This window comes from Artemia franciscana, chromosome 15 (assembly GCF_032884065.1).
Source record: "Artemia franciscana chromosome 15, ASM3288406v1, whole genome shotgun sequence".
NCBI classification, from domain to species: domain Eukaryota; kingdom Metazoa; phylum Arthropoda; class Branchiopoda; order Anostraca; family Artemiidae; genus Artemia; species Artemia franciscana.
In genome coordinates, this window is record NC_088877.1 from 16,986,226 (window position 1) to 17,013,794 (window position 27,569).

The 27,569-nt window shown below is 35.3% G+C and overlaps 1 protein-coding gene across 3 annotated transcripts; it reads right to left on the reverse strand.

The window, feature by feature from the left end:
• Nucleotides 1-1,035: 1,035 nt before the first annotated feature.
• On the reverse strand, nucleotides 1,036-21,575 carry LOC136036109 (mitochondrial fission process protein 1-like). 3 transcript variants are annotated; one of them, XM_065718113.1, is made up of 3 exons: nucleotides 21,446-21,575; nucleotides 6,651-6,778; nucleotides 1,036-4,073 (listed from the first exon to the last, which is right to left on the reverse strand). In XM_065718113.1, the coding sequence occupies exons 1-3, from the start codon at nucleotides 21,513-21,515 to the stop codon at nucleotides 3,783-3,785; spliced, it is 489 nt and encodes a 162-aa protein (XP_065574185.1). In that variant the 5' UTR covers nucleotides 21,516-21,575; the 3' UTR covers nucleotides 1,036-3,782. The 3 variants fall into 3 exon arrangements, with proteins under 3 accessions (XP_065574185.1, XP_065574186.1, XP_065574187.1); XM_065718114.1 differs by lacking the exon at nucleotides 21,446-21,575 and adding an exon at nucleotides 13,280-14,267; XM_065718115.1 differs by lacking the exon at nucleotides 21,446-21,575 and adding an exon at nucleotides 12,845-12,972.
• Between the last annotated feature and the right edge of the window lie 5,994 nt (nucleotides 21,576-27,569).

Genomic DNA, 27,569 nt, shown 5'->3' on the forward strand with positions numbered 1-27,569 from the left:
CCTCACTTTGAGGATTCCGGATGAGACTTCGGATGACCTAGTAAATTCCGCGCTTACGTCCTGAAATCGAAAGCCGATTGAACACCTAAATTATAATCAGTTAGGTGGCACTAATTCAGTCTCCCAAGTACCGGAAATTTTTTTATAAAAATTTGGCCTTGCAAATGTTGCAAAGTTTAGTAGGCGAGTTAGTTTAGAATAGTTAGTTAGTAACTAACTATTATAAACTAGTTATTTAGTTATTTTAAAAATGTATGTATTTATTCTCCTGAATAAACTGGCAACAGAAAAGGGATGCTCAACACTGTTTAATATGCAATAAACATACCCAGAAGCATCCAATGTAGGGCCAAAATATATGTGACTCATTCAATGAAATTTCCTACTTGCAAACGAATGTAAATCTAGCAACTCCCGGAGCTGTTCATTGCGCCAGAGGTTTGCAATTAGGAAGTACAAAAAGAAGGATTTATTTAATAAACTTAAGAAAAATATAACTATAAAGAAAATCAATCCCCATTATATTACTTCCTTCCCATTGCTACGGTCGACAGCACACCATTAAGACGCGATTTAGGCGTAGCCAGGATTGTACTTAGGCTAGAATGTTTGCCGCTCACACAGATTGTTATAATGCATGTTAACTGGACCTCTGTGAAAGGGAATTTGCTACCAAATTGTAGTCACAGTTTCAATTGAGCACCGTGTGAGCAGTAGTAGTAGAGTAATAGTGGTAAGTAAGATGGCACTAGACCCTTAAGGTCATACATACACTATTCCTGGGATTGTTTAATTCCAGGGCAAGCGTGGAGCGAATAATTTTTTCACTGTAAGAATTGGTCGCATGTTTTATTCAATAGATTTGATCCCTAGATCACAGTAGCCACATGAAGTCACATGAAGCCACAAGAAGTTTTAAAGCCACTTCATGTGGCTTTGTCACCGGAGCTCTGTTTCGTCTTACTTTCTAGATCGATAAGTAGCTTTACCCGAGCTTTGAGTTAGCAAACATGAGAGAAATTTCCTTCAAACAAATTTTTCAGTGTTGCTTTATTTTTTATCTATCAACAAAATCATGCAGGAACAAAAGAACAAAGATAAAAGGCATCGTCTTAATGCATAGAGGTTCAAATACAATTTAAAGCCATAAAACCCTTAAAAACACTAAAAACAGACTAGTAAAAGCAAAAATAACACCCTAATCACTGGCATAAAACCGGGACCTTTCCAAAAGGAACTTTCTTTATACATGTAAGTACAATAAAAAGTTAAGGTCCTAACGCTTCTAAGATAAAAGTCTTTATAATGTTTAATTATTTCAAAGATAAAGGCTGCATGCATTCTCTTGTACTTTCGCGTAATTATTTATTTATTTACTGTAATATCATAATTTATATTCTCAATAAACAAAGCATGGCAGTACAGAAGCTTCAGGCCAAGTCCACGATGAGAGGGTAACTAGGGTTACGCATTGACAGAAAAATAGAGGATCTAGACCCCAAAGTGGAATATAAATAAAAATTGAGAATTTTTTTTATATAGGTTTCTATAAGGTTAATAATTAGGCTTATAAAAGTTTTATTTTAGTGAAATTAAAAAGATTTGGCGAAAGCACTAGAGTCTGAAAAGATAATTTGGGTCTGGTTGAATGAACCAAAAAAAAGTTCAAGAATGTCAGAAATATGAAATTCACCCTTAAGACACAAACGCATAGACTATTGCTGATTTCAAAGTTGTACATAGAGCATTCATCTTAATAAATAGCTTTGAGCAGAAGAGGATAATCACCATTTGGCAGTGCACTATTCACAATGACCCAAAGTTGTAAAACATACATCTATATCAGAGACACTGCTAGCCAATTTAAATTCCAAAATAAAAACTTCGCTATCCAGCCTAAATGTCGAGTCTGACAATTTCATATTTCTAGGATAATTACCAAAAACCGTTTTCTAAGCAATTTTCAAAGAGAGGGTCAGCAAGGCAATGAAAATTCGGTTCAAAATTTGGTCCTCCTGATCTGAATTGCTGATCCTCTATTTGAGATTAGCCTAGCAGTTAAGGGTTCGGCAATTATCTTAGAACTGTGAAAATGTCAGATAGAACCTTTAGGCATACCATAGACTATAAATAAATTCCTAATGGACAAAAAGGAACCTTTAGAATAATCTAAATGCTCGTAATAAACTTGATATATAATATGGCAGCTAAATATTTTTCTCTAATTAAATACCACTGTTAGCTTACAACATGAGTTGGGGTAAGTACAAGGTGGGGTGCAACAACAAGAAATAAAATATCTTACAAGGCAAAAGTTATGTTGGAGGCATATTTTGAAAGAGTCCATCTTACAGGTATCAAAAGTAAAGGATATAGTCCGGCCGGAAATCTCGTCAATTCTTGCGCAAAAAGACTTTTAAGCCAGTCCTTGAAGCCATGGTTTGGTCAATTCCATCCACCCCCTCAAATGGTGTAACTTGTATTTCTTCTTCTTGATCCGTTCAAAATTAGTTATTTCTTATAAAATGTTTTGATGATCATCATTCGGAGATTTTCGGTTATTTTCTGGTTTCTGTTATCCCTGGGAATGACAGACCATGAAAAAACGGTGCTTTTTGGATTATTCAGCCTCGACTCAAATTAGGCAAAAATTGCATTAGTCATTATTTTTGTTCTAAGCAAGAGATATGATCTGGTTGTTCATAGTAGACGTTGGGATCAATCTTTACGCTGACAACCAGTAATTAATTTTTCTTAGAATTAAAGAAAATACGATGAGCCTTTGAGAACTGATCTATCATCCGGAATTCTACGCGAAATCACCCTAATGTCCAATCATAGGTTACACATGCACACCATCTATGCTTTTAAAGATGACAAGTAAAAGATTCTGGCTTCTATTCCTAATTAAAGGCATTACTTATCCAGATCAAACATTGCTGATCCAATCTTACAAAGAAATTTTAAATAAGCTATATTTTACTAGAATTGGATGGAATTCCTAATTTTTCGAGGATTAATTTTGATTGCTCCCGTTCACAAAGAAACGGCTTAGAAAAGTAATACCGATAAGCTTATATCCATATCCTCGTCTTTTAAACACAGTAAATGAAAAAATTATAATTGAACATTGAATAGCTTCGATTTCATTGCCAATATTAAGATATTGCACTTCTTGTATAATGCTTATCCATCCTTATAAGAAGATATATTGTCTTTCCCTTGGATTTCCAAGGATTTTTCTAAAGCCCCAATGGGCCCCCAAAATTTTGGGGGGCTCATTTGAGCTAGAGATGTATGTTTTGAAAGCTTTAATTTATAACACATAAATTATCCAAGTCCATCACTACTTAGAGATTCTTGGACGAGGCAGGCATGAAAAGATGACTTCAGGAACCTTCCCAGGGCACTAGTGAAGCTCTAGGTTCATTTGTAATACTTCCCCTCGGGTTACTCAGCTGCTATCCATGACCAAATTTAACTATTCCAAGGATTTTTCATTGACCAATCACGACAAGGATAAATATAATCCTTTTGGTACTTGAAATATAATATATATATATATATATATATATATATATATATATATATATATATATATATATATATATATATATATATATATATATATATATATAGCTTATTGCTAACGATATGTGAAAATATAAGAAACTACTCATATTGTTACTAGCGAATAATCTATAAGATTACTTTCTCTCTAAATTAATACAGCCCATCACTCTATAAAACACCCTTTAAAGAACGTAAAGCTTTAAACTGAATCAATTATCACAAATCTTATAGAATTTTCTAATACTGTTATCCATCGTCAAGTCTACAAAATGATCAATTGGTTTTATTATGATTGGTATTGATAGTAAGCCAGCTATTGTGCTTATCCACTTTATTTTGTTGATTGGGATTTTAATACTTTTTTGGAGGACAAAAGTACTTCCAGCAACAATTCTGTTTATTGTAATACCAGGGATTATAACTGACGCAAAAGCTTGCCAAACTAAAACATCACAACCGGCCATGCCTGATCTTCGAATTGCTTCTGCTGGGGGTGTTTTCTAAAAAAGAGAGGGGTTAATCAAATATATTTATAAATGAAATAAGCTCTACAGAATAGTCGAGACTCTCCTACAAAGATAAGTCTGACAAATCGCTACACCCGAGTGATGAATATTAAACAAATTATAATCCTGTTTTTCAATATTCTAAGCAGCCATATTTTCTTGGGGGAGGGGGTTATGAATTTCATTTCTTTCAGGATTAGTAAGAAGGACCTCACTCAGACGAAAATCCGAAAAATTACTTCCAAAGCTATGCAAATCCGCTTATGCCTCACCACTCCTTTCTAATACCTGTCTGTTCGCAACTATTCCTACTCACAGAGGGACGCTCTTATTAGATAAAGAGATTATACTAAAGGACTTCAGAAAATCTGCGAAAAATATGCAATATTTGGCCTGAAAACCGACATTTTACATACAAGAACCTAGTTGACACTACTTCAGGAAAAAACAGCTGGAAAATTACACAAAGTCCCTAGCTTACCAAATAAACTACAAAAAAAGAAAATCAAATCAACACAAGGAAAAAATATGTGACAGCATTTTTTGAAACTATCGAATCCATTTTGTATGTTTTCGGAGAGGCTTGTCTGTATTTTGAGTCTTCATTTGAAGGAATTTCAAATTTTACCATCGGAACCCGAGAAGTGCATTCAAAGACAAGAATTTCAAAATAAATATAACTAGCAAGAAGAGAAAATGTAAAAATATCACAAGACATCAACACAAGGAAAAATATAAATGAGAAGAGAAACAAAATACTTAAAGGGACAACAGTTTTTCTGTGTATGTCTATATGACCAATCTTTTGAATCAAAATCGTCAAAAACTAATGCATTTTCCATTGATAGAACCTGTTAGAAGCTCAAAGTAAAAAGTTCTAGGTAGAGATTAGGTAGAGATGCTATAAAGTGGCCAAGCGACAAAGCTTTTGGTCCACGGGCCTACTTTTTGACATCGATGGAGCCTGCAGGCCTACTTATTGCCAATGTTGCTCCGAAGGACGGTGGAGTCTATATTTGTCGTACAGATTTTAGGACTTCTCCAACGAAAAATCAAAAAATTTTTCTTGAAGTTTTGAATAAGTATTATTCCATTCATTTATTCTTGTTTTTTTTTTACAGCATCAGAAAAAACACAGTAAAAACATTTTTGCCCCTTGGTTCAATCTTAAGGCTATTCACATCTAAGAAACCAAATTTTTTATAGACTTGTTTTTGGTAATTAATAAGTCTTTAGGTCAGTGCCCCACTTTCACCGCTATTTCCACTTAGAACTGTTAAATTAAATGCGCAAAACTAGTTAAATGATTGGATTTGACAATGCTTTTTGTTCACTAAAAGTCATTACTAAAAAGAACTACATCTTCAAAGTAAGCTACAGTAAGCTGTTAGTGTTTTTCAAAGTAAAAACTCATCGGTTTACGCACAAAATGGCATAACCTTATACGGTCAGAAGGATATTGTCTAAACGTGAGGGTTGATGCCAAAATAGCCGCAAATTCTTGCCATTGAACGATTGGTAATAATTTGTCAATGCTCATGTAGCCCTGAATCGCAAGCCAAACAAAGCTAATTCTTGCCAAAGAACCAACGTGTCAATAAACACTAAGCATCTAAAAGGTCAGAATGGCTTCTGACAGGCTTATTTAATGGCAAATGCACTGGTTTATGACAGGTTCGATTCGAAAGACATATGTAGCAACATGGTTGTTCCTTTAAGTATTTTTTTTTTCTCTTTTTATTCATATTTTCCTTGTGACGATGTCTAGTAATATTTATATCACATAAACTTTAGTGATATATCATCTTTATTTCTGGAGCTTTAATTCATTTTGCGATATCTTTGTTTAATAGAATTTTTTCTTTCTGTATTTAAAATTTTCAACGATAGCTGAATAATGTAGTCAAGCCCTATAGAACGAATAGTACTTAGATGTGATAGATGGCTTCATTAAAATCCTCACTGCCTTATGCTTGAGTTTCTTGACATCCGTTTTTCACGCTAGTCAAGGCATAATCCATCCAAACCCAATTCAGTTTGTTATCTTATTATGTTTCTAAAACTGTGCCTAATTTTTCCAGACTTAAGACCATGTACACAATTCTAAATTTAACCGCTTTCTAAGATTTCCAAACGCATATGCTGAGCTCTTTTACGTAAGAAATTCTAAGAACACGCAATTTAAATTTCTACAGAGAATAAATGTTTTAACTTATCCAGGATCTGTTTTACGAAAAATTGCATATTGGTTTTACTACTGGCTCGATTTTTGTCTTGTGTATGTGTTTTGTGCGTTAGATAGGCCACTTTCTGCGAAGTCATTGTTCAGTTACAGTTGGTAATCTCCTCTTCAATTCCTGATTCCTTTATTTATACACTTATACCGATTTCATGATTTAATCCAATTTCTTATTGGATAGTTTTTTTTTTCAACCTGGAAACCATGTGGTCGGGTAATGTCGGCCAACTGGTCCCTAGATGAACTTTCTTTTCCAGATTTACTAAAATTATGCAGACTTCCTCCACATAAGAAAAGGATGAGGGTAAACGTCACCACTCTAGACCGCTCACCTTGTAGACTCGTAAACCAGTGTTGCAAGCATCTGCTAAGACATATGCTGACGAAATTCCGTAGCTTAATTTGACAATAGATAGCGGCACATGGGATCGAAAAGCTTCTCCAAATTCATTGGCATAGCCTAGAAAACATTTCAACAAAGTTAAAATAAAATAGAATTATAGAAGACGATAGATATGAGAGAAAATATGTTTAGACTGAAAATGGCAACATTTCACATTAGTTATAGAAGGAAATTTGGAAAGACATATAAAAATTAGAATTGTGAAGAGCTAAAACATGTCATGATCAATTTCAAGCGGCTTTACTGTAATTACTGCAATTTTCAGGCTATTTAACAGGGTCCATAGCCCCTTTAAGAAATACTTACTCTTGTCCCCTCCCTTTACCCGAAGAAAATAAAAAGATGTGTGCGTCCACTATTCATATATTGCAAAAGGGCCGAGAGGCGGATCAAGAGCAAAATCTTGGGGGGAGGGCAATGTGACAAGGTCACCAATAAGCAGAAACTTGGGGGGGGGGTTAATCTGACAAGGGCGCCAATAATTGACCAAATTGACAAATTTGTTTTAAAAAAAGAGTGAAAAACAGAAAAAAACAAGGAATGAGGGCACCAGAAAAAATCTTGGAGGGAGAGGTCCCCTCGGCCCCATGGATCAGCCCCTGGAAATACTAAGCATACTGCTGAAATAAAATAAAAAATATATCGAGCATGTACATCATGGATAGGACATCTAACTTGCCTTTTAAATAACGTCACAAATGCAAAACGAATGACGATTGTTTCCCATTTGTTTGAGCTTGAAGTATAACACTGAGCTTGACCTGTCAATTGCTGATGTCTAAAATACCGTTATAGGTCAACTATTTATTTACCCTGATTAAGAAAAAAATAGGAGTATCTGCATAGATGTTTTTTTATCAAAAGGAAAGTTTTTTTTTTCTTTTTATGGCACTTGGTATTTACCAAGTAACATATAGCGATCGCAAATTCTGTCGGTTTGTCGGTCTGTCTGTCCCGGTTTTGCTAGTTTAGGCACTTCCAGATAAGCTAGGACGATGAAATTTGGCAGGCATATCAGGGACCGGACCAGATTAAATTATAAAAAGTCTTTTCCCCGATTTGATCATCTGGGGGGAGTGGGGAGACGGTTAATTCGGAAAAATTTGAAAAAATTAGGTATTTTTAACTTACGAAATGGGTGATCGGATCTTAATGAAATTTGATATTTAGAAGGATATCATATCTCAGAGCTCTTACTTCAAATCCCGACTGGATCCGGTGACACTGGGGGGAGTTGGAGGGGGAAACCTAAAATCTTGGAAGTGGATGGATCGGGATGAAGGATGGATCGGGATGAAACTTGGTGGGAAAATAAACAGACATCCTAGATACGTGATTGACATAATCTGAACGGATCTGCTCTCTTTGGGGGAGTGGATGGATCGGGATGAAACTTGGTGGGAAAATAAACAGACATCCTAGATACGTGATTGACATAATCTGAACGGATCTGCTCTCTTTGGGGGAGTTGGAGGGGGGGGGTTTGTTCTGAAAAATCAGAAAAACTAGGTATTTTTAACTTACGAAGGAGTGATTGGACCTTAATGAAATTTAATTTTTAGAAGGAGCTCGTAACTCAGATGTCTTATTTTAAATCCCGACCGGATCCAGTGTAATTGGGGGGGGGGTTGAGGGGGGAACCGGAAATCTTGGAAAAAACTTAGACTGGAGACATCAGGATTAAACTTGTTGGGAAGAATAAGCACAAGTCCAAGATACGTGACTGACATAACTGTACCAGATCTGCGCTCTTTGGGGCAGTTGGTGAGGGGGGGGGTTAATTCGGAAAAATTAAAAAAGGAGGTATTTGTAACTTACGAACGGGTGATCACATCTTAAAGAAATTTGATATTTAGAAGGATCTTGTGCTTCATCGCTCTTATTATAAATCCTGACCAGATCCGGTGACAGTGGGGGGAGTTGGAGGGGGAAACCGGAAATCTTGGAAAACGTGAAAATTGAGGTATGTTCATCTTACAAATGGGTGATCGGATCTTAATGAAACTTGATAAATAGAATGATCTTATGTCTCAGATAATCCATTTTCAACTCGAATCAAATCCGGGGACATGGGGAGTTGGAGGGGGAAAACAGAAATCCTGGCAACCGGAAATCTTGGAAAACGCTTGGAGTGGAGAGATCGGGATGAAACTTGATGAGAAGAATAAGCACAAGTTTTAGATATGTGATTGACATAATTGGAACGGATCCGCTCTCTTTGGGGGAATTGGGGGGGGGGGGGATTTCCAGTGCTTTGGCGAGTTCAGTGCTTCTGGACGTGCTAGGACGATGAAAATTGGTATCAGTCGTTTCTCCGATTAAACCATCTGGGGGGCTCAGAGCTTATATTTTAAATCCCAACCATATCCGGTGATATTGGGGGAGATGGAGGGGGAAACGGAAAATCTTGGAAAACGCTTAGAGTGGAGAGATCGGGATGAAACTTGGTGGGAATAATAAGCACAAGTCCTAGATACGTAATTGACATAACCGGACTGAATCCGCTCTCTTTGGGAGAGTTGGGGGAGGTGTGTTAATTCGGGAAAATTAGAGAAATTGAGGCATTTTTAACTTAAGAACTGGTGACCAGATCTTAATGAAATTCGATATTTAGAAGAAACTTATGTCTCAGAGCTCTTATTTTAAATCGACCAGATCTGGTGACACTGAGGGGAGTTGGAGGAGTAAACCGGAAATCTTGGAAAACGAATAGAGTAGAGAGATCGGGATGAAACTTGGTGGGTAGAATAAGCAAATGTCATAGATACGTGATTGACGTAACCAGACTGAATCCGCTCTCTTTGAGGGAATTAGGGGGTGGGTCCAGTGCTTTGGTGATTTAGGTGCTTCTGGACGTGCTACAACGATGAAAATTGGTAGGCGTGTCAGGGACTTTCACAAATTGACTTGATAAAGTCATTTTCCCCGATTCAACCATCTAGGGGGCTGAAGGGAGAGGAAAAATTAGAAAAATGAGGTATTTTTAACTTACGAGTGGGTGATCGGACCTTAATGAATTTTGATATTTAGAAGGACATCGTGACACAGAGCTCTTATTTTAAATCCTGACGGGGCATTAAGCCTCTGATTTTCCTTTTAAATTAATCTATTGATTCTTAGAATTTTGCTAGAGCTCATGCCATATGAGCTCTTGGCTCTTCCAACCTCGTCACAAGTTCCATATGAGCTCTTGGCTCTTGTTTTCTTTTTTATCTTGGTAATTCAATTACGGAAATTTGTCGTTTTTTCAGAATTTAATTTATATTGATTTGGACGTCCGACATATGCGTAGGTGTTTTAACTTTTAATTTATCCTTCCAGAGAACTCTTTTTCAAACCTATAACAAGTTTTAAAGTGTTCATTTTATTGTATAATTTGCAGTAATCAATTTTAGGTTTTGAATTGTGCATCTTTATTGCTCCAACTTCCATTTCTCGATGTGTTCACACTTCCAGTGTCAAAAATATGTCGCATCCCATAAAAAGGGAATTTTGTGACAATGGGGGGGGGGGAGTAGAAGGCTAAAAGCTTGAAAAGCCACCGTAAACGGGCCAAATAAATAAAAAATGTAAAAACCACAAAAATCTTTGGATTTCTTTTGTGAGACAGAGGGAAATTTAACCAAATAAGCATTTACTCGGTTGAGATTTTTTTATACTAATTTTCTTTGTCTTAAGCTTCTTTAGAAGGAATTTTGATAGGCTTATTTTTGTGCATTTTAGGGTTACCATATACCATTTCCAACAGTTTTTGGCAGCGAGTTATGAGTAAGGAGTGAATCGTGCTAATAGTAACCGAACTAAGGAAAAAAAGGAATTTTGAAAAGAGTATATATGTTACTGTGAATGTATGGAACTGGTGAATGTCGACCTTCACCAATGAATATCCGAAATACCTTTCTTTCTCGTTGGATTTAGTCATTGCTGCCAGTAAACTTTTTCAGTTTAATGCAAGGTTTGCTGATGACAGGCTAAGTTAGATTAGGTTGGGTTAGGTTAGGTTTTGAACGCATTTCTGATTGTGTACGAATGAAAAAGTTGACTCGCGAACCTAATTGATTCCAAGCAGAGAAAAAGGAATTTCGGACATTCTCCGGTGAATGTCGACACTAACCAGATTTCGGACATTCACGATATCGAATACATCAAAAGAATTGTCATTTAAAGAATCCTGGCATAGCCAATCGACGTAGAATTATTAAAAAAAAACTATATATTGAGCTTCCCTGTTTCAAATGTCAATATTGCCGCGTGGAGGCACACTTGCTTCTAAATCTATATGCAGCTATACAAAATAAACGGTTAATAGGAACAATTAAATTTAAGCTTAATTTAACTGTGTTTATTCATTTGAGATTGATAGAATTCAGTTACATTGGTGGATACTTGTGCATCCATCTAAGGGAGGACAGGTGGATCTTTTTATAAAGAAAGGAAACCCTGAAGCTTCAGTGCAAATTTAGGTCCACATCTTCCAACGCTTATTGAGCATTCATATAAATATAGGAGGAGTTAATGGGAGGGATATATCAGGTTAAGGGGAGAGATTTATTGCGAATTCCTCCTAATCTCCCTTCAATCTTGAGTAATATATTTGACTAAGCCTGTAGTATGGAACTTCGTGGTGACAGTTCCCTTCTTATTGCAAAACAATTTTGGTTGTAACACAAAAGTTTCCATTCATACGCTTACATACAAAGAAGGGTGAAGTTGCGAGCTCCTCTATAAAAAGATTTGTTCGAAGAACTTTTCTTAAAGCCTAAAATGATCACCCGTTTTTTTTTATATTTCAGACCCCTGCCTCATAGGAATATTTTATTCCTATGGTCAAGGCCTGGTTGTGCAAACATTAAAGTTCATTTTATAAAACGGGGATTGAGGGAGGGAGAGTCGCAGCCTCCCTCATAGTTAAGAGAGCCCTTTGTGAATCAGTTCGTGGTAACAAAATGTAATTAAAACCGACGCTTGTCAATAGAAACAAAAACTCTAATAAATAATTTTTGGATTAGAATATTTGGATCAACAAAGTTGACTATTAATGCTTACTTTAAATATGCAAAATTTATTATTCTAAATTTGTTCATCAAATTGATGGAAATTATACAAAGAAAATCAAATGAGAACCCTAAACTTACTATCTGCAAAACGCAAAAAAAGAAATTTGGACCTTCACAAAGCTAAGAAGTTATTGATCAAAAATTCTGACCATACTGAAAGGGTTTTTATATACCCTTCCAGTCTCAGAGACTATACTAGCACGTGATACATAACTCGTACCTAGACAATGCATGCAGTCCATTAAAGAAGTACCGTTATTGTAGACGATTTATATAATAAATAACGAGCACTGCTGAACAGTTTTTAGGACGAAATCCAGCAGATTCCATTTATGGGAAGAAGAGGTACCTGACACTTCAAAATAAGTGTTTGCACAAATAAACACACACGTCCATTCAACCTCCCGCTCTTTACACTTAAGTTTGACTTGTTTTCCCAACAATTCAAAAATGAATGCTCTAACGCAAGGATAGTAGATATCATAGGGCATATTGACACCTATTTACTTTTAGCAATAAATTTTCTGGTTCAAACGTTATGAAAGGCCATCAGTAAGTTAACACTTGCACCTACTGACTATTTTGTTACACTCGAAAATGTTTTCAGCAAAACCCCAAGAAAAAGTCTACCGTACAGGTCAGGGGGAGGGGGGTTCCAATTCAGAATAACTTACGGCCCTTTCAAGTTTCTATGCCACTCTTTACTTTCATTTATAAAAGCATGTATTCATTTAAAATTAAGACAAGGTGGGTAAAATAGGAGTAAATTTCTAAATAAGGAAGGAGAGGGAAACATATTATAAGAAAAATCTACTTAATATGGCAGACGAGGAAAAATAAGGGATACCATACATTGGATCTTTTTCTTCCTCCCCATTAAATTTTTGCCCATGAACTATTACATGGGAATGGTACCAACTTTAAAATTACTCCCAATGCACTTGTACTTTTAGAAAATCATACATGCACGACATCTATTTTTACAATCACTAAAACATAACATATCATTTGAATGACTACGTAATACCCCATGCGTTTTTGAAAACACAATGTTAACAAAAATTACCTAAATAGCGGACCCAGGTATCCCTATAGATATTAACTTCACCGGTTTTGTCCATTTCTAAGAGCTTTTAGATGATTAGATTACACTATTGTTTTACAATAAGATGGCGTTAAAAAGAATTTCTTCCAAAATGCTTTAAATATTATTTCAACTACAAACACGAGAAAACAGAAAAAAAAAACTCTTTCACTTAGTTGAAACCAATATTTTAAGTCAATTTCAAAATACTTGTACATTTTTTTTTACCTAGTAGCCTACATTTAATTCAGAGTGCAGAGTTTATTCACCAATAAATACAGATTGGAAATACAATGCTCTTATTCCCTCTCGAAAGGCTCAATGGCTAGAGACACAAAAACAAATACAATATAAGTAACAAAAACCAAAAAAGCAAACAATAATCAAATAACATATAAGATTAAAAAGAGAACATACCTGAGGCCTGGGAGTCGAAACCCAGAGAAGACAACCATACACCAGGAGTTAAACACTGAGGGGACATCAACTCCTCAGAGGAAAGGGAAAAAAATATAAAATAACCGAATAAAAACAAACTGCTATTCTATTTTATTCTTAATTAAATGGTCCTGAAGAATCCTTTTAGAAGTCTTAAACGAGTGGCATCTCTGTACTGAAGAAGACAGGGGATTTTAGACCGGTTGACAAGCAATGAGGGGATTGAAATCTGACCGGATAGTAGGGGTAGGAGGAATGCAGATATTATGTGAAGAATGAAGGCGATATGGAGCTGAATCAGAAATAAACAAAGGAGTTTTTTGAAGAGATTTTGGAAGATTGCCATGAAGCTGATGAAAGACAAAAGAAGCACAAGAAAGAATGTAAATAGAGTGTAAATTTAAAAGCGGTTTTGGTAAGGAATGGTTGGTGTCCGTAACCAGACATTGTTCTTTATTATGCATTACAGAAAGTGACCGCAGTGTAGAAGGAAAAGTAGACATCCATACAATGGGGCAATACAAAACATATGACCGGATAAAGCAGAAAAAAAAGAAGCTTAGAATAGATCCAGGAAATGTGTGTCCGATTTTTCGAATATTAACCAAATTCCGTTAGACCTTAACCCTAATCATGGCTATATGGTTTCAAAATGAAAGGTTCTCATTAAGTAGGATACCAAGTAAACTGGACCACCCGATTCTCTAGTCTACACAAGGAGCCTTGTGACACCTGAAGGTGTGTAAGCTGAGGGAAAGCTATACCAATTCGAGAAAAAAAAATAAGAAATTGTGACTTGTGAAAATTCAAGGCCAAATATTTCACATCGAACCATGAAATAACTCTCTCAAATATTGCAACAAGGTCAGACTTGATATCACATTCCGTCTTCCCAAGGGTCTCAAGAGTGGTTTCATCTGCAAAAGCAACGAGAAAATCTGCATAAGAACTAGTATTAGAACACGAGCGAATATCAAGATGACACAGATTGCAGCATGCTAGAGGCCTGGCGATTTTGACTGCCAAAATCAGATCATTCACATAAATCAGAAATAAAACGGGGCCAAGAACAGATGAAGGACGCCATAATCTACTTCAGAAGGGCTCTGGAAAGGGATCAGTTGAAATAAGCCTACCAGAATGATATGATTCGAACCAAGAGAAAGTATTTAATCTTGTATAATATACGATAGTTTTCAAAGAAGAATACGATGGGTCAAAGAATCAAAAGCTTTACGATCATCCAAAAATAAAGCTGCCGGGATATTACCAGAATCTATTACCGAATGAATGAAATTCAAGAGAGCTGCGCAAGCATGCTTTGTAGAGTGACTCGCTTGGAATCCAAACTGGAAATCATGCAAAAATTCTTTTACATTCAGGAAAGTAAGAAGCCTGGATAGCATAGCCTTTTCAAAAATTTTCTAAAAGCAGGTATTAGAGAAATTGATCCATAATTAAAAAGATCAATCCGAGAAATGCCTTTATACAGCACTATAGCCTTAGCTTGCTTGAGAGTTTCGGGGAAAATTCCTCCCTCGAAAGGCAGATTGACAAGCTCAGCCAATGGTGACGGAATAGCTGGCAGAATGGCATGGACAACCCTTGTAGGAATTTTGTCAGGCCCTGAAGATGATGATCCTTTAAGAGTATTTACGATACGAGCTACCTCAAACTCAGAAATAGAGTCAAAGACCATTGACTTCAAATATTTTGGGTCAAGATAGGCTCTGAAATCGCCACGAGAAGTTGCAGAGCTTGCAGAGGTAGCAGTTGTCTTCCCTATATTAGAAAAATAAGAGGTAAACTCTAGCTGAACATCTACATCTCCTTGGACGGTTTTCAATTTTTCAATTATCCAATTTATTCAAATAATAAAAAAAAAACATAACACCAATAATAATAGGGATCCTGGAAGCGAACTTGCCATCGACTATTCGATTTTCCGAAGTTTTACCATCGACTATCAGCGTTGTTGGAACTGAAGACAGAGTGAGAGTAGGTCTAAGAACCAAATTAATTAAATACCATGTCTTTCTAACATCCTCTCCACATTCAGAAAATTTCCTATAATAATACTGAGACTTAGCCTTCCGGCACAGATAATTAAATATGTTCCTATAGGCCTCGAACCATTGATGATGAGCTACAGATGATGAAGCCTAGTAAAGCTTCCACAAATAATTTTTGCTTTTCTAGCTTTTATGGAGACATGGAGTCATCCATGGATTCAGAGGTGCTATCCTTTTCGAAGCATGGGGCGCCGGACCCTAATGGCATACTTCTAAGATACTTTCTTTCGCTAAATCATAAAATCAAAAGAGGCGTTAAAAATCCGATTCAGAAACCAAACTGTCCCATGGCTGATCAGTCAGACGAGAATAAAGTAGACTCAGCACAGTATCACCAAAACGGAAAAACGGGAGATTAGATGGTAAAGCTATATGCTGCGCTTGCTCAGCACTCTTATATCAGGAAATAGCGAGAAAATGATTAGAAATATCACTAACCAGCACCGAATTATCTAAGACATCTAGTGACGAAAAATATTATCAACAAGAGACGCATGCGTCTCTTATTTTTTGTCATCGACAAAAAATCAATAATTAAGCAAAATTTTGATCCAGCAGGTTGAGGTTGAAATCGACCATAAGGATTAATTCATAGGGATGCTTTTGGACTGAGTCCAAAACCACTTTCACAGTTTTCATAAACGAAGGAACAGATTCACTAGGGGACGTGTAAACCAAACCCACAGCTCAATCCTTACACCCTGACTTGATCTCAATACTCAAAGATTCCTTCCTTAGTTCTGCTCAAATCCCTTCGGATATTGAATGCAAGCCGATTAGCAATATAAAGGGCAGGTCCACCTCCTGCCATCTGTTTCCTGTTCAGCCTCTCCATCCTATATCTTGGAATATCTAAACAACAAGAATCAGCTTTCATTCGATTGAAAGGATGATCGCGTTAAACGGATCAACTGAGATCTTAAACGGATCTGTACAGGTATCCTCTACACGCGTCCAGTTTTTTTGCTTTCGAATTTTTCTTAGGTTCGAGCCAAATGTTAATCCCTTCCGAAATAACTCTGGTTTCAGCCACTTTCACAAACAAAGAAGCAGAAGTGCGTCTCGGGGTAAATTGTAGCTGATACTTTTACGAGAGCCTTCGAAATCTCTACAGGTCTGCATAATACTATCTTTGTCAGTAATGCTTGTCAACGTGACTACAATTGGCTCAAACTTATCCTAGCAGAAGACCTAGTAGAAGCCCCTGTCTGTCTATTACTGTTCAAGCGATAGCACTTCACAAATGCGATAGCAAACAAATGGAATAGTGCGACCATTTGCCAACCCGATATGAGTCAAAAGCTCACGAGCAGCAGTTTCTGCACTTTGCCAAGACACAGCGCAAATCCCGTGAAGTAGAAGATTTTGACTTTCAGAGGCAAGCTCAAAATGTAGGCACGATTCTTTTTATATTAATTAACTCTGATTTTAAAACGCAATTTTCCTAACGTAGTTGGGAATTTTCCTGAAAAATTTTGACTTTTAGAGGCAAGCTCAAAATGTAGGCACGATTCTTTTTATATTAATTAACTCTGATTTTAAAACGCAATTTTCCTAACGTAGTTGGGAATTTTCCTGAACATTTTGACTTTTAGAGGCAAGCTCAAAATGTAGGCACGATTCTTTTTATATTAATTAACTCTGATTTTAAAACGTAATTTTCCTAACGTAGTTGGGAATTTTCCTGGCGGAGAACACTAATTCCTTGTTTTCAGACTAGCCACCAACTGCACAAGCTCTTGATGCTTCTGATCGAAATAATCCTTCGTAATAGCCGTCATCTTCAAATTCCTTAATACTAGCAATAAATTCCTGCTACTGTGTAAAATCTTCTCTAAAAAAACATCGAACGAAATCTTACTCGCAAGGGCCCCTTTCTTCTAAGAAATAAAATCCAGAGGGGCCCGCTTTCAAACAAAATCAGAATAAACAATAACCAACCAGTGCCTTGAAATGAAACAGCAATCACCTCTGATTACATTAATTGGTATTTCACTTGGCAAATATCCATAAACAGGTAACACAGATGCCATTAGCAAATCACCCCCTTAGTCGAGCGTTGAGATGTAGTTCAAATTAAGTCAACTTTTAATGCTTAGTTTCTGTCATTAATATAATCCACTTTCTGTGTTAACTCTATGAGAACAGAATGGTTACTATGAACATATTTTCCAAAGAGTGCGTTCTGCATTCGTCTTGAAAAAAAAAACAAACAAAAAAAACATGTTAATGGTATTAAGAGAGGTTGTTCCTAAAAAAGGGTAAAAGTTCACCCCGATAAGAATGAAAAATAGTCCTCTTAATATTCAACACTTCAAACATTATAAAGGGACAAGAATTAAACCGACTACTACGGTGAGACAATCGATTCTAAATATATATGATACCCTTCAGATAACAAGAGACCATGCACAGGAAATCCTATTGCCAAGAGTATTCTTGTGAAGATGTCTACTGTTCCCAATAAACAATTCTATTTACTAATGCTAAGCCACTTTGAAGTATAGGATGCAGGCACGCACCCACATGGGGCTAAAGGGGCTGTAGCCCCCCCAAGAAAAGATACATTCTGTTTTTAAATTATTTAAAAACACTTTTCTAATCTGCTCGGTTTTATCATTCATTTCTTATTCCCTACCCAAAATATGTATTCATAGAGCTAAAATAAACTTAAAGTAAAGACTTAAAATACTGTTTTCTCTAAGGAATTTTTAAAGCTTTGCTTTGGTGACCCAGGACCCCGGTCAGCCAACCATAATCAATTATGATCAGAAATTGACTTCCTTACAAACCTGACCATAAACTCTTAAATTGTTTGTAGGGGCACAGGGCTAGGATGTATTCCGATTCTATAAATAGTATACTAAAAGCTATCATTTGTAGATCCTGTTAAAAATATCCATTTAGGGCATTTGTCTGGGGGGTAACCCCCCTCGAAAGTGCGTTTTGTCGACTGCTAAATTAGGTGACAAATACTAAAAATTACAAGATCTTAACAAGATGCTCAACTCAGCATGGTACAAGATCTAACTAATTCTAATTGCCAGCTAAAAAAGAAATTTGAAAGATGGTATATGATAAACTAAGCATGTGGTCAATCGGTTAAAAAAACACAAAATTGAAAAGCCTAGTTGATAGAAGAGATATGCCTGGAAAACCGTATACAGAAAAAAGCGGGATTTGTATAAGACCTTTTTACGCAAAGACTCTTAATTTAGACAAATTAGTTTTGAAACGTTACACAAATGGTCATACTTATAACTCTTACTCTAAAAAGTAAAAAAAAACCTTTTTAAATTTAAGGCACAATTATTTTCCTTTGCGAAAGGCTTATAGACCACGGTTTGAGTGGCATTAGGTTGCATATCGCCTTGAGGTTATAAGTTGTGCAGACCAACTTGAAGTCACTGAATTTTGTAGTGTGCTCTATGCATCAAAGGGGCATGTATCTTATGAAAAGTATCAAGCTACTCTTCAGCCAATTGGATCGATCCGGCCGAATACCCTACCTAGAATATCAAATGTTCATCTAATTTACGCATGAGATGAAGTGTCCACTTATCCTAAAAAAAGGTTGAATGTCTAATAGTTGATCCAGATGTGCAATCCTTTATGACCCCTAGATTGTTTTGCTTCTGAATCATCAGTGCCTCAATGGTTGGTCTCCCTCGGAAGGGGCGAAACCCAAAAATTTCTTTGGGGAAGGGTACCACTACTTTAAAAAAACATACTTTTACCCAGTTTTTTAGCAGTACACAAGACATTATTTTGAAATTCGAAAGGGTTAGCACTTCTAGAAGCAGCAAGTAAAAATAGAAAATACAAGAGGTGATTAATTTTGTATTTCTAAGAAATAAGAGGTGGCCTTGAAGAATTCACCCTGCATTCATAATTATGCGGGATATATATCATGTATTTTTAAAATGTTAAGGCTGCCGATTTTTGCCACTTCGAGATATTCTGTAATTGCTGTCACAATATTAGAGAATTTTTAATGAAAAATTATAATTTGGAATGCGCTTTGTGGTACACTTCTTCTTTTGGTAGTGTAGAAACGAATTGTAGTATGTATCGCTTTTTCGTTCTGAAGTTTTTCAACATTTGAAGTTTATCCATTTATTGAGCTTAAAGAAAGGAAATCTAACTCTCCCGTATGATCATCTAGCAAAGCACTAGTTGAGATAGAAACAAAAATGTAAGCAGAAACGACGGAAAAGGCCATGTGAGAATATGAAATAAGAGACTGGCGTGAGTATCTCCTAACATTAAAAGGAAATTTGAAAAAATTAAATACAACGATTTGGATATTTGCCAGTAAACGTAGACACATGAGTTAATTTAATTGAATATGTGTAACGCCCCTGCACCAACACCTCGCAAAGGAGGGGCTTACGCGCACTGTCGTAAGAATGAGGATAGTGCAGTCTGGTGCATTCCCAAAAAGCTTCCAACAGTGGACGCCACCAAGAGCTCAAGACCATTGGATTTTCTAATGTTACAAGCTACGGCTTATCAAAATACACGTTTGGACTAGGAGCAAACATCATTTTTTTTATATATAAGGGGAGGTATGTAAGGCTGCTACGTAGAGAAGGATGATAAAAAGAGTTTGGGGTACATTGATTAAAATCTACCCAGACATTGAGATCAATTCGGGATTTTGAAGGTGGCTCAACCCCAATGCTTCCCTTTCTGTACATCCTCGGATCATACAAAAAAACGTAAAAATGAAGGGAATAGTATTGTAAATATAAGGAACTCTACAAAAATTATAGGAATGATGTCAAGGAGTAGGTATAGCTCTAATGGCCCCCTACTATTGGCATATCTAATTTATGGGTCATTTATGAAATCAATAGAAACGTTCTTTAGTCAAAAGTCCATGTGTTACGTAAAATAATGTAGATTACTCCTGTGATGTAAGTATTGCAAGAAGTATCAGTACACACAAGCTCAAATTAAGCAATCTCTCGAAATTTCCAGAAAAAGGGATATATTTAACTGTCAACAAAAACATTTTGAATCTAACTTTAAAAGGAAAATTGAGAAAGAAATGTTTCAGAATTTATAAAATGAAATACTGTTTCCACTCATTGAACAAGTAAATATTTTCCGACAATCAGAAAAGCATCGCAGTTTTTGTTATTTCTCCTGAAAATAATCCATGATCTTCCTAATTTGTGTACACTGGTGTTCGGAGGAAAACCTTGTATTCCTCCAAATATAATTGTATGCTAGGATTCAGTTAGGGAGAAGTATTTGGGAGGGAGCGGCAATGAAATCCTGTAGAATTGGCAAATTTGGCGAAATTACGAGAAGAAAAGCCAATTGGATCGTAAGATTGGGGAGGAGGGCGGGGCTCCCACGGCTATCTCCCCATGTTTAGTCTAAAAACTCGGGAAGTTGTTGACTTAGGAGAAGGGAAGGCCCTAAGTTCTCTCCCTTACGTACGTCCGTGGATAGAAGGTCTAAATACGAAGAGAATAAAAAAATGAAGAAGCAGTTATTATCGGCGTTGCAATGGTTGTTAGCATAAATTTTTCGAGGACACAAAGTTTGAAAAGAAGTTTTTATTTTATGTCAAGGAAGTGTCATGTACATTTGTAGACATTCATGTATATACTGGTGGGTTTTTTTTCAGAATATCATTTTCGCTAATCGTATTGATAATCATAATTGGTAAAAACATGAAAACAGCCCATAACAAGCAAATGAGTGAAGCTCATTCTCACAAAAATATTAATTTTGGCTTTGACAAAAGTCCCATCAGCAGAACAGGGTAATTCACATCATATCTCACAGTCTTTGAATCTCATATGAATTTTATTTTTAAATTAAAAAATATGAGAAATGAGTTGCCCCCTCCCAATAATTAGGAGAAAAAATTGTTATCCAAGGGCCGTCCTCAGAAAGACATATATAAATAATAAAAAAGACTTACAGTAAATACGAACCTTAAAAATGGATTTAAAAATTCTTTAAAACAGTCCCATAATCCTTACTTCAACCAAGTTCAACAAACAAAAAACATCCAAATAACTTAATAACATATAAGATTAAAAAGAGAACATACCTGAGACATGGGAGTCAAACCCCAGAGAAGACCATGAAAACCCAGTCAAAACCCAGAGAAGACACACCATGAGTTAGACACTCAGGGGACATCAACGCCTCAGAGGAAAAGGAAAAAAACATATAAAATAAATGAATAAAAACAAAATGCTATTGTGCTTTATTCTTAAATAAATATAAAGAAGACTTACAGTAAATGCGACCTTTAAAACTAAATTTAAAGATTCTTTAAAACAGTCCCATAATCCTTACTTCAACCAATTTCAACAAAGACTGATAAATAAAATAAAAGGAAACGAGACAGTTCCTCTTTTCGGTATTTATATTTTTTTTTTCTGAGGACGCAACCATAATAAAATAATGGGAAATTTTCGAAGACAGTGAAGCTTGCTAAAAACTCAAACGAATATTTTGACACAATATCCAAGGGTTTGTGTCTTAAAAATATTCCCTATTGTCTTGCCTATTGTTTGTGTTCATAATGACTTGGCCAATGCGTATGCGCAGTTAATAGGATCAAATGCCAAAATGCATATATATGATAAATGGACAAAGAAGAAGAGGAAAATTGAGGAAACAAAAATACAATATCGAGCAAAGTTCACTGGCCGAAAATCATCCTCGTTTTTGTTTGGTCCTTTTTTTTTAAGTTTTTTTCTTCGTCACTTTTATTCCTTCGCATTTGTCAAAATAGCCTATGCCTTCAAATAATATTTGTGTGCAAACAACGTCTCATGGTTGATCACAAAACTTTTCCAGTCATGTGGAGGGTAGAAATTGCAAAAAAAAATCTAGGAGAGGAAAGGAGACAAGTTTGAAGAAAAAGTTGCCAGTGACGGCTGTATTTCCCTCACGTCGAAAATTGTGCATTTTTTTTATTTAAGGGGGAGTAATTAATCGGTTTCTCTCCTCTCTCTGTTTGTCTCCCATTATCCGCAACTTGCTGAGTTTCTTTCAAACAGTTCGTGGTAAAGAACTGTAGTAAGGAGCGACTCGCCTCAATAGTAACCAAAACTCTAAAAAACGGAATTTTGATGCCAATAGTTACATCAAAAGAATTGCATTTTAATGCTGATTTTAAATATATAATTTTCGTCAAGTTTAGTCTTACCCATCAAAAGTCATGATCCTGAGAGAATTTGCCTTATTTTAGAAAATAGGGAAAAACACCTCTTAAAAAGCAGAGAATATTAACGAAAATCACACCATCAGATTCAGCATATCAGAAAACCCTACAGTAGAAGTTTCAATCTCCTATCTACAAAAATGTGGAATTTCGTATTTTTTGCCACAAGACAGATCACGGATGCGTGTTTATTTGTTGTTTTTTTTCCCCAGAGGTGATCATATCGACCCAGTGGTCCTAGAATGTCGCCAGAGGGCTCATTTTAGCGGAAATAAAAATTTCTAGTGCCCTTTCAAGTGACCAACAAAATTGGAGGGCGTCTAGGCCCCCTCCCACTCCCACGCTCATTTTTCCCCAAAGTCACCGGATCAAAATTCTGAGATAGCCATTTTATTCAGCATAGTCAAATAACCGAAAAATTATGTCTTTGGGGACGACTTACTCCCCCAGAGTTCCTGTGGGAGGGGCTGCAAGTTACAAATTTTGACCAGTGTTTACACATAGTCATGGTTATTGGGAAGTGTACAGACACTTTTAGGGGGATTTTTTTGGTTGGGGGAGGGGTTTGAAGGTAGGGGGTTATGCAGGTGAACTTTCAATGGAAGAATTTGTCATGGGGAAAGAGAATTTCCATGAAAGGGCGCGGGATTTTCTTAGCATTTTTTTAAAATGCAATGAAAAAAAATATGAAATATGAAGAAATTATTACGCATATGGGGGGTTCATCTCCTCCTAATACCTTGCTCTTTAAGCTAAAGTAGTTTTATTAATTCCAACAATTTATTCTACGGCCTTTGTGATTCAGGGGTTATCCTTAAGGAATTGGGACAAAATTTAAGCTTTAGTGTAAAAAGTTAAGTATTGACGAGGGGGCAAACCCCCTCATATACGTAATAAAAATATACGAATTTAGAAGTTCGTTATGTAAGTCAATTCGTAAGTTAATTATATTTTTACTAATAAAAACGTTCGTAAAATTAAAAGTTCTAGTTGCCTTTTTAAGTAACCAAAAAATTGGAGGGTAACTAGGCCTACTCCCCCGCTCTTTTTTTCTCAAAATCGTCCGATCAAAACTATGAGAAAGCCATTTAGCCAAAAAAATAAATTAATATGCAAATCTCGTTTTAATTACTGATGTATGGAGAGCCAAAATCAAAACATGTATTAGTTCAAAAACGTTCAGAAATTAAATTACAAAAACAAGTTTTATCAACTGAAAGTAAGGAGCCACATTGAAACTTAATAGGAACAGATATTACTCCGTATATGAAAGGAGCTGTTCCCTCCTCAACGCAATGCTCTTTACGCTAAAGTTTTTTTTACTGTTTTAAAAAGAAGAGTTGAGAGAAAGAGTCAAACTTTAGCGTAAAGAGCGGGGCGTTGATGAGGAAGCAGCCCCTTTCATATACGAAGTAATTTCTGTTCGTTTTAAGTTTTAATGTCGCTCCTTACTTTCAGTTAAAAAAACTTGTTTTTTATTTAATGCAGTCTAAAACTCTTTTTGGTTTTAGTTTCTGCAAAACAGTGAGCGCCGCCATTTTTTGCGAGATTATCACTATAAGCTAATTTTTTTTGTACATACATCTGATTTTGCTGTATTTAAAAATTTCTCCCGGAAACACGGATACTTCAAAAATAATTTTTTGAACAAGTCTGCATATCTAAATTAGCATGGTTCACACCAACCGTATAAATGGGTGCTATAGCCATAATTAAGTGACAGAAGACTGTTTGCTCTCTCTTTCGTTATACCAACTTCTTTTATTGTATCGTTTCGTTCCATTGATGAGTTGTTGAATTAATATTACCTTTTTATGAAAGAGAAAGGGTTATTAGTGTTTACCTAAACATTAACCCTTTTGAGACCGAATTCAAACATCAGTAGCGCACAATATGGTGTATGTTTAGGTCAAAATTTGAGCTACCTGTTGATATAGTATTCATATTGTTCCGGCCAAACCTTGATCAATTTTTGTAAGCCCTGGGTCTTATCTAGTGGCGCGTGGCGGATATTATTAGGGTTTTCTTTAACAAGACCATTCCTGGATTACAGGGTTGGGGTGATGATACAGGGTAGACCCTCCGGACGACCTTTTGCTAAGTGTGATGACACTGATCATGCAATTTGACACCATTTGCGCAAACTCAAACATGAGTGCCTAAGGTTGACACGTGGGTTTAAAAAGGAACAAAATATTTGTTCGCAAAACAAATGACACAAGGAATACCAGACTGCTTGGCGAATTTTAAGGCAAATCCGAAAAAAAAATCATGGTATTTGTAATGAAAGATGGTATATTTACTTTTACAAATTAAGGAAAGTGAATTTAGTCTTCTTTACATCTTTGTTTGTGAAAAATCAAAAGATAAGAAGCTGAGGTATATTCAAAATATACCGTTTTACCAAAATTACTTATATTAAAAAAATTAAAAAGGGACGGGCTCTTCCCCTGCACAGAGGAATGGTAGTAGCCTACCAAAGGAAGGGTGTAAATTTGGTCATTAGAGAATAATCAGGTTGAAAATTGAAGTTTTTTTGTATCATTTCACTCGACGGTAATAACGATACAAGATGATTTTTAAGAAGTATGTCGTAAGACATACATTAACGTGAAATTAGATATGCATGTGACCCACAGTTACCTATGTGATATTGCTGATATATCCGTTATTTTTTTTTTCTTTTTAGAAGCTTCTGACGAGTGGGCGATAGCAAACAACGACCACGAGAAAGAATATAGTAGAGATGGGTTGAAACCTTCAACTGAATGTGCATTCTCCAGCTAATCCAGAACAGTGCCAAATAGATGTAATATCGAGCATTGGTTCGTTCCCTGTATAAAGGAGTAGACCCTTTATGTCTTGTGAGGATGGACGACACTTAAGTAAGTGAACGTAGTATGCATACTGAAATATGTTTGTAAAGGTGTTTTTGAATGAACTTGGTCAAACAGGCTTAAGAACCACCACTTGATGGTACTGTAAATCTTTACTACCCTTTTCTGGTGATGTCTGGGTTTACATTGATAAACATCTTTTTTATTTTTTTATTTTGAAACGAATGAAAGCTTTATTAACTACAAAATTACAAAAAACTATAAATTCACACAACCGCCTGGGGAAAGCTCAAACAGGCTGATTAAATCTAATATTGGTAAGCATGTACTGGTAAGCGTGTAGCGGAATCTTTCAATGGTAAGGGTCTATGTAGGAGGGAATAGAAGAAGAGTCTCTTTACTATAAATTATTCTACAAAGTGTGTATACATGGTTTGAAAACAAACACAAGAGAAGAACTTTATAGAAGTACGGCACGAAAGGAACTACTTGAAGCGTGCAGCCGAATCTTTCAATGGTAAGGGTCCATGTAGGGGGGAATAGCAGAAGAGTCGCTTTACTATAAATTATTCATTTATTCTACAAAGTGTGTATACATGGTTTGAAAACAAACACAAGATAAGAACTTTATAGAAGTACGGCACGAAAGGAACTACTTGAAACACTTCAAAAATACTAACAATTTCCAAGATTCTTAGAAACACGTTCTACTATATTAAAATTGTCCAAGTTTTTCTTTCTGGTATTATAAAACTAGTTTTTTTCTCATTTCCAAAGGACAGAGTATCATAAATTATACAAACCCGTGTCACACTTAGGCATCTAGAATCCAATATAAATTTCTAAGATAAAACTGACCACATTGCATTTAAATTAGGTTTCTTGTTTCCTGTTCCAAGACTTAATATTCAAAAGTTTACAGTAAAATAATTTTTTTTTTATTAATTTTTGGTACTAAATCTAATTTTTTGGGAATACCCTTATGAATATACAAATTCTTTGCTGTTGTGCTGTTTGACCTATGTAATTGGATGGATGAGTAAGGTTAAGGCCTCGTTCAAGTACTGACCTATTTAAATTACTAAAGTAGGAAACCAAGTCTTCCTTTCTTTTTTTTTTCTTTGTTGTGGGTTTGTCTCTGTGTTTGTGTTGTTGCACTGGTGATTTTTTTTTTTAAATAAAAAATTAATAACAAATAATTTTTTAAATATTATTTAATTTATTATTAAATTAATTTATTAATATTATTATTTAAATCATTTTTTAACAATATTTTTTTTTTTTTGTGGGTTTGTCTCTGTGTTTGTGTTGTTGCACTGGTCTTTTTTTTTGTTTGTTTTTTTTTTTTCTATAAAAAATTAACAACAAATTTTTTTTTAATATTATTTAATTTATTATTAAATTAATTTATTAACTAAATTAAAATATTATTAAATTAAAATATATTTTAATTAAATATTATTTAATTAAATAATATTATTATTATTTAAATTAAATATTTATTAAATTAAAATATTATTAAATTTAATAATTAAAAATTATTAAATTAAAGTATTAATTTATTAATATTATTATTTAAATCATTTTTTTAACATTTTTTTTTTTCGGGTTCGTCTCTGTGTTTGTGTTGTTGCACTGGTGTTTTTTTTTTCTTTTTTCAATAAAAAGTTAAGAGTCATTCAACAGCTGCTTTGTTACAGAAAACAAAACAAAATGTAAAAACTTGGCCGAATTCGTTTCTGAAAGCCTCAATTGTAAAACATGCTATTCGACGGGATTTAGCGTATAAAGAAATAAATCTTTTTGAAATAAAGGAATAAACCTGTCTCAAACAGGTTTCTTTTACGGTAGTTAGAGCATAATTCTGTAATATGTCACATGAATATGCAATTGATTGTTATGCTTTATGGTTTCATTGTCACAGAGTTTTAGTGCAATACTTAGTGCAATGATGCAATATTAATTCGTAAACACGATGAACATATTTGACAGTTATACTATATTATTCAAGCTTTAAATAAATGTAAAAGATTATAATTTATATTTTCTGTTTTTGACTAATGAGTAGATTCTAGTAGTAGGCTGTCAACAACAGGTTCTTCGGCCGAAAGTGAGGGGGGGGGAAATTCAAATGAAAACGAGTTTGATTGAAATGCTCGATT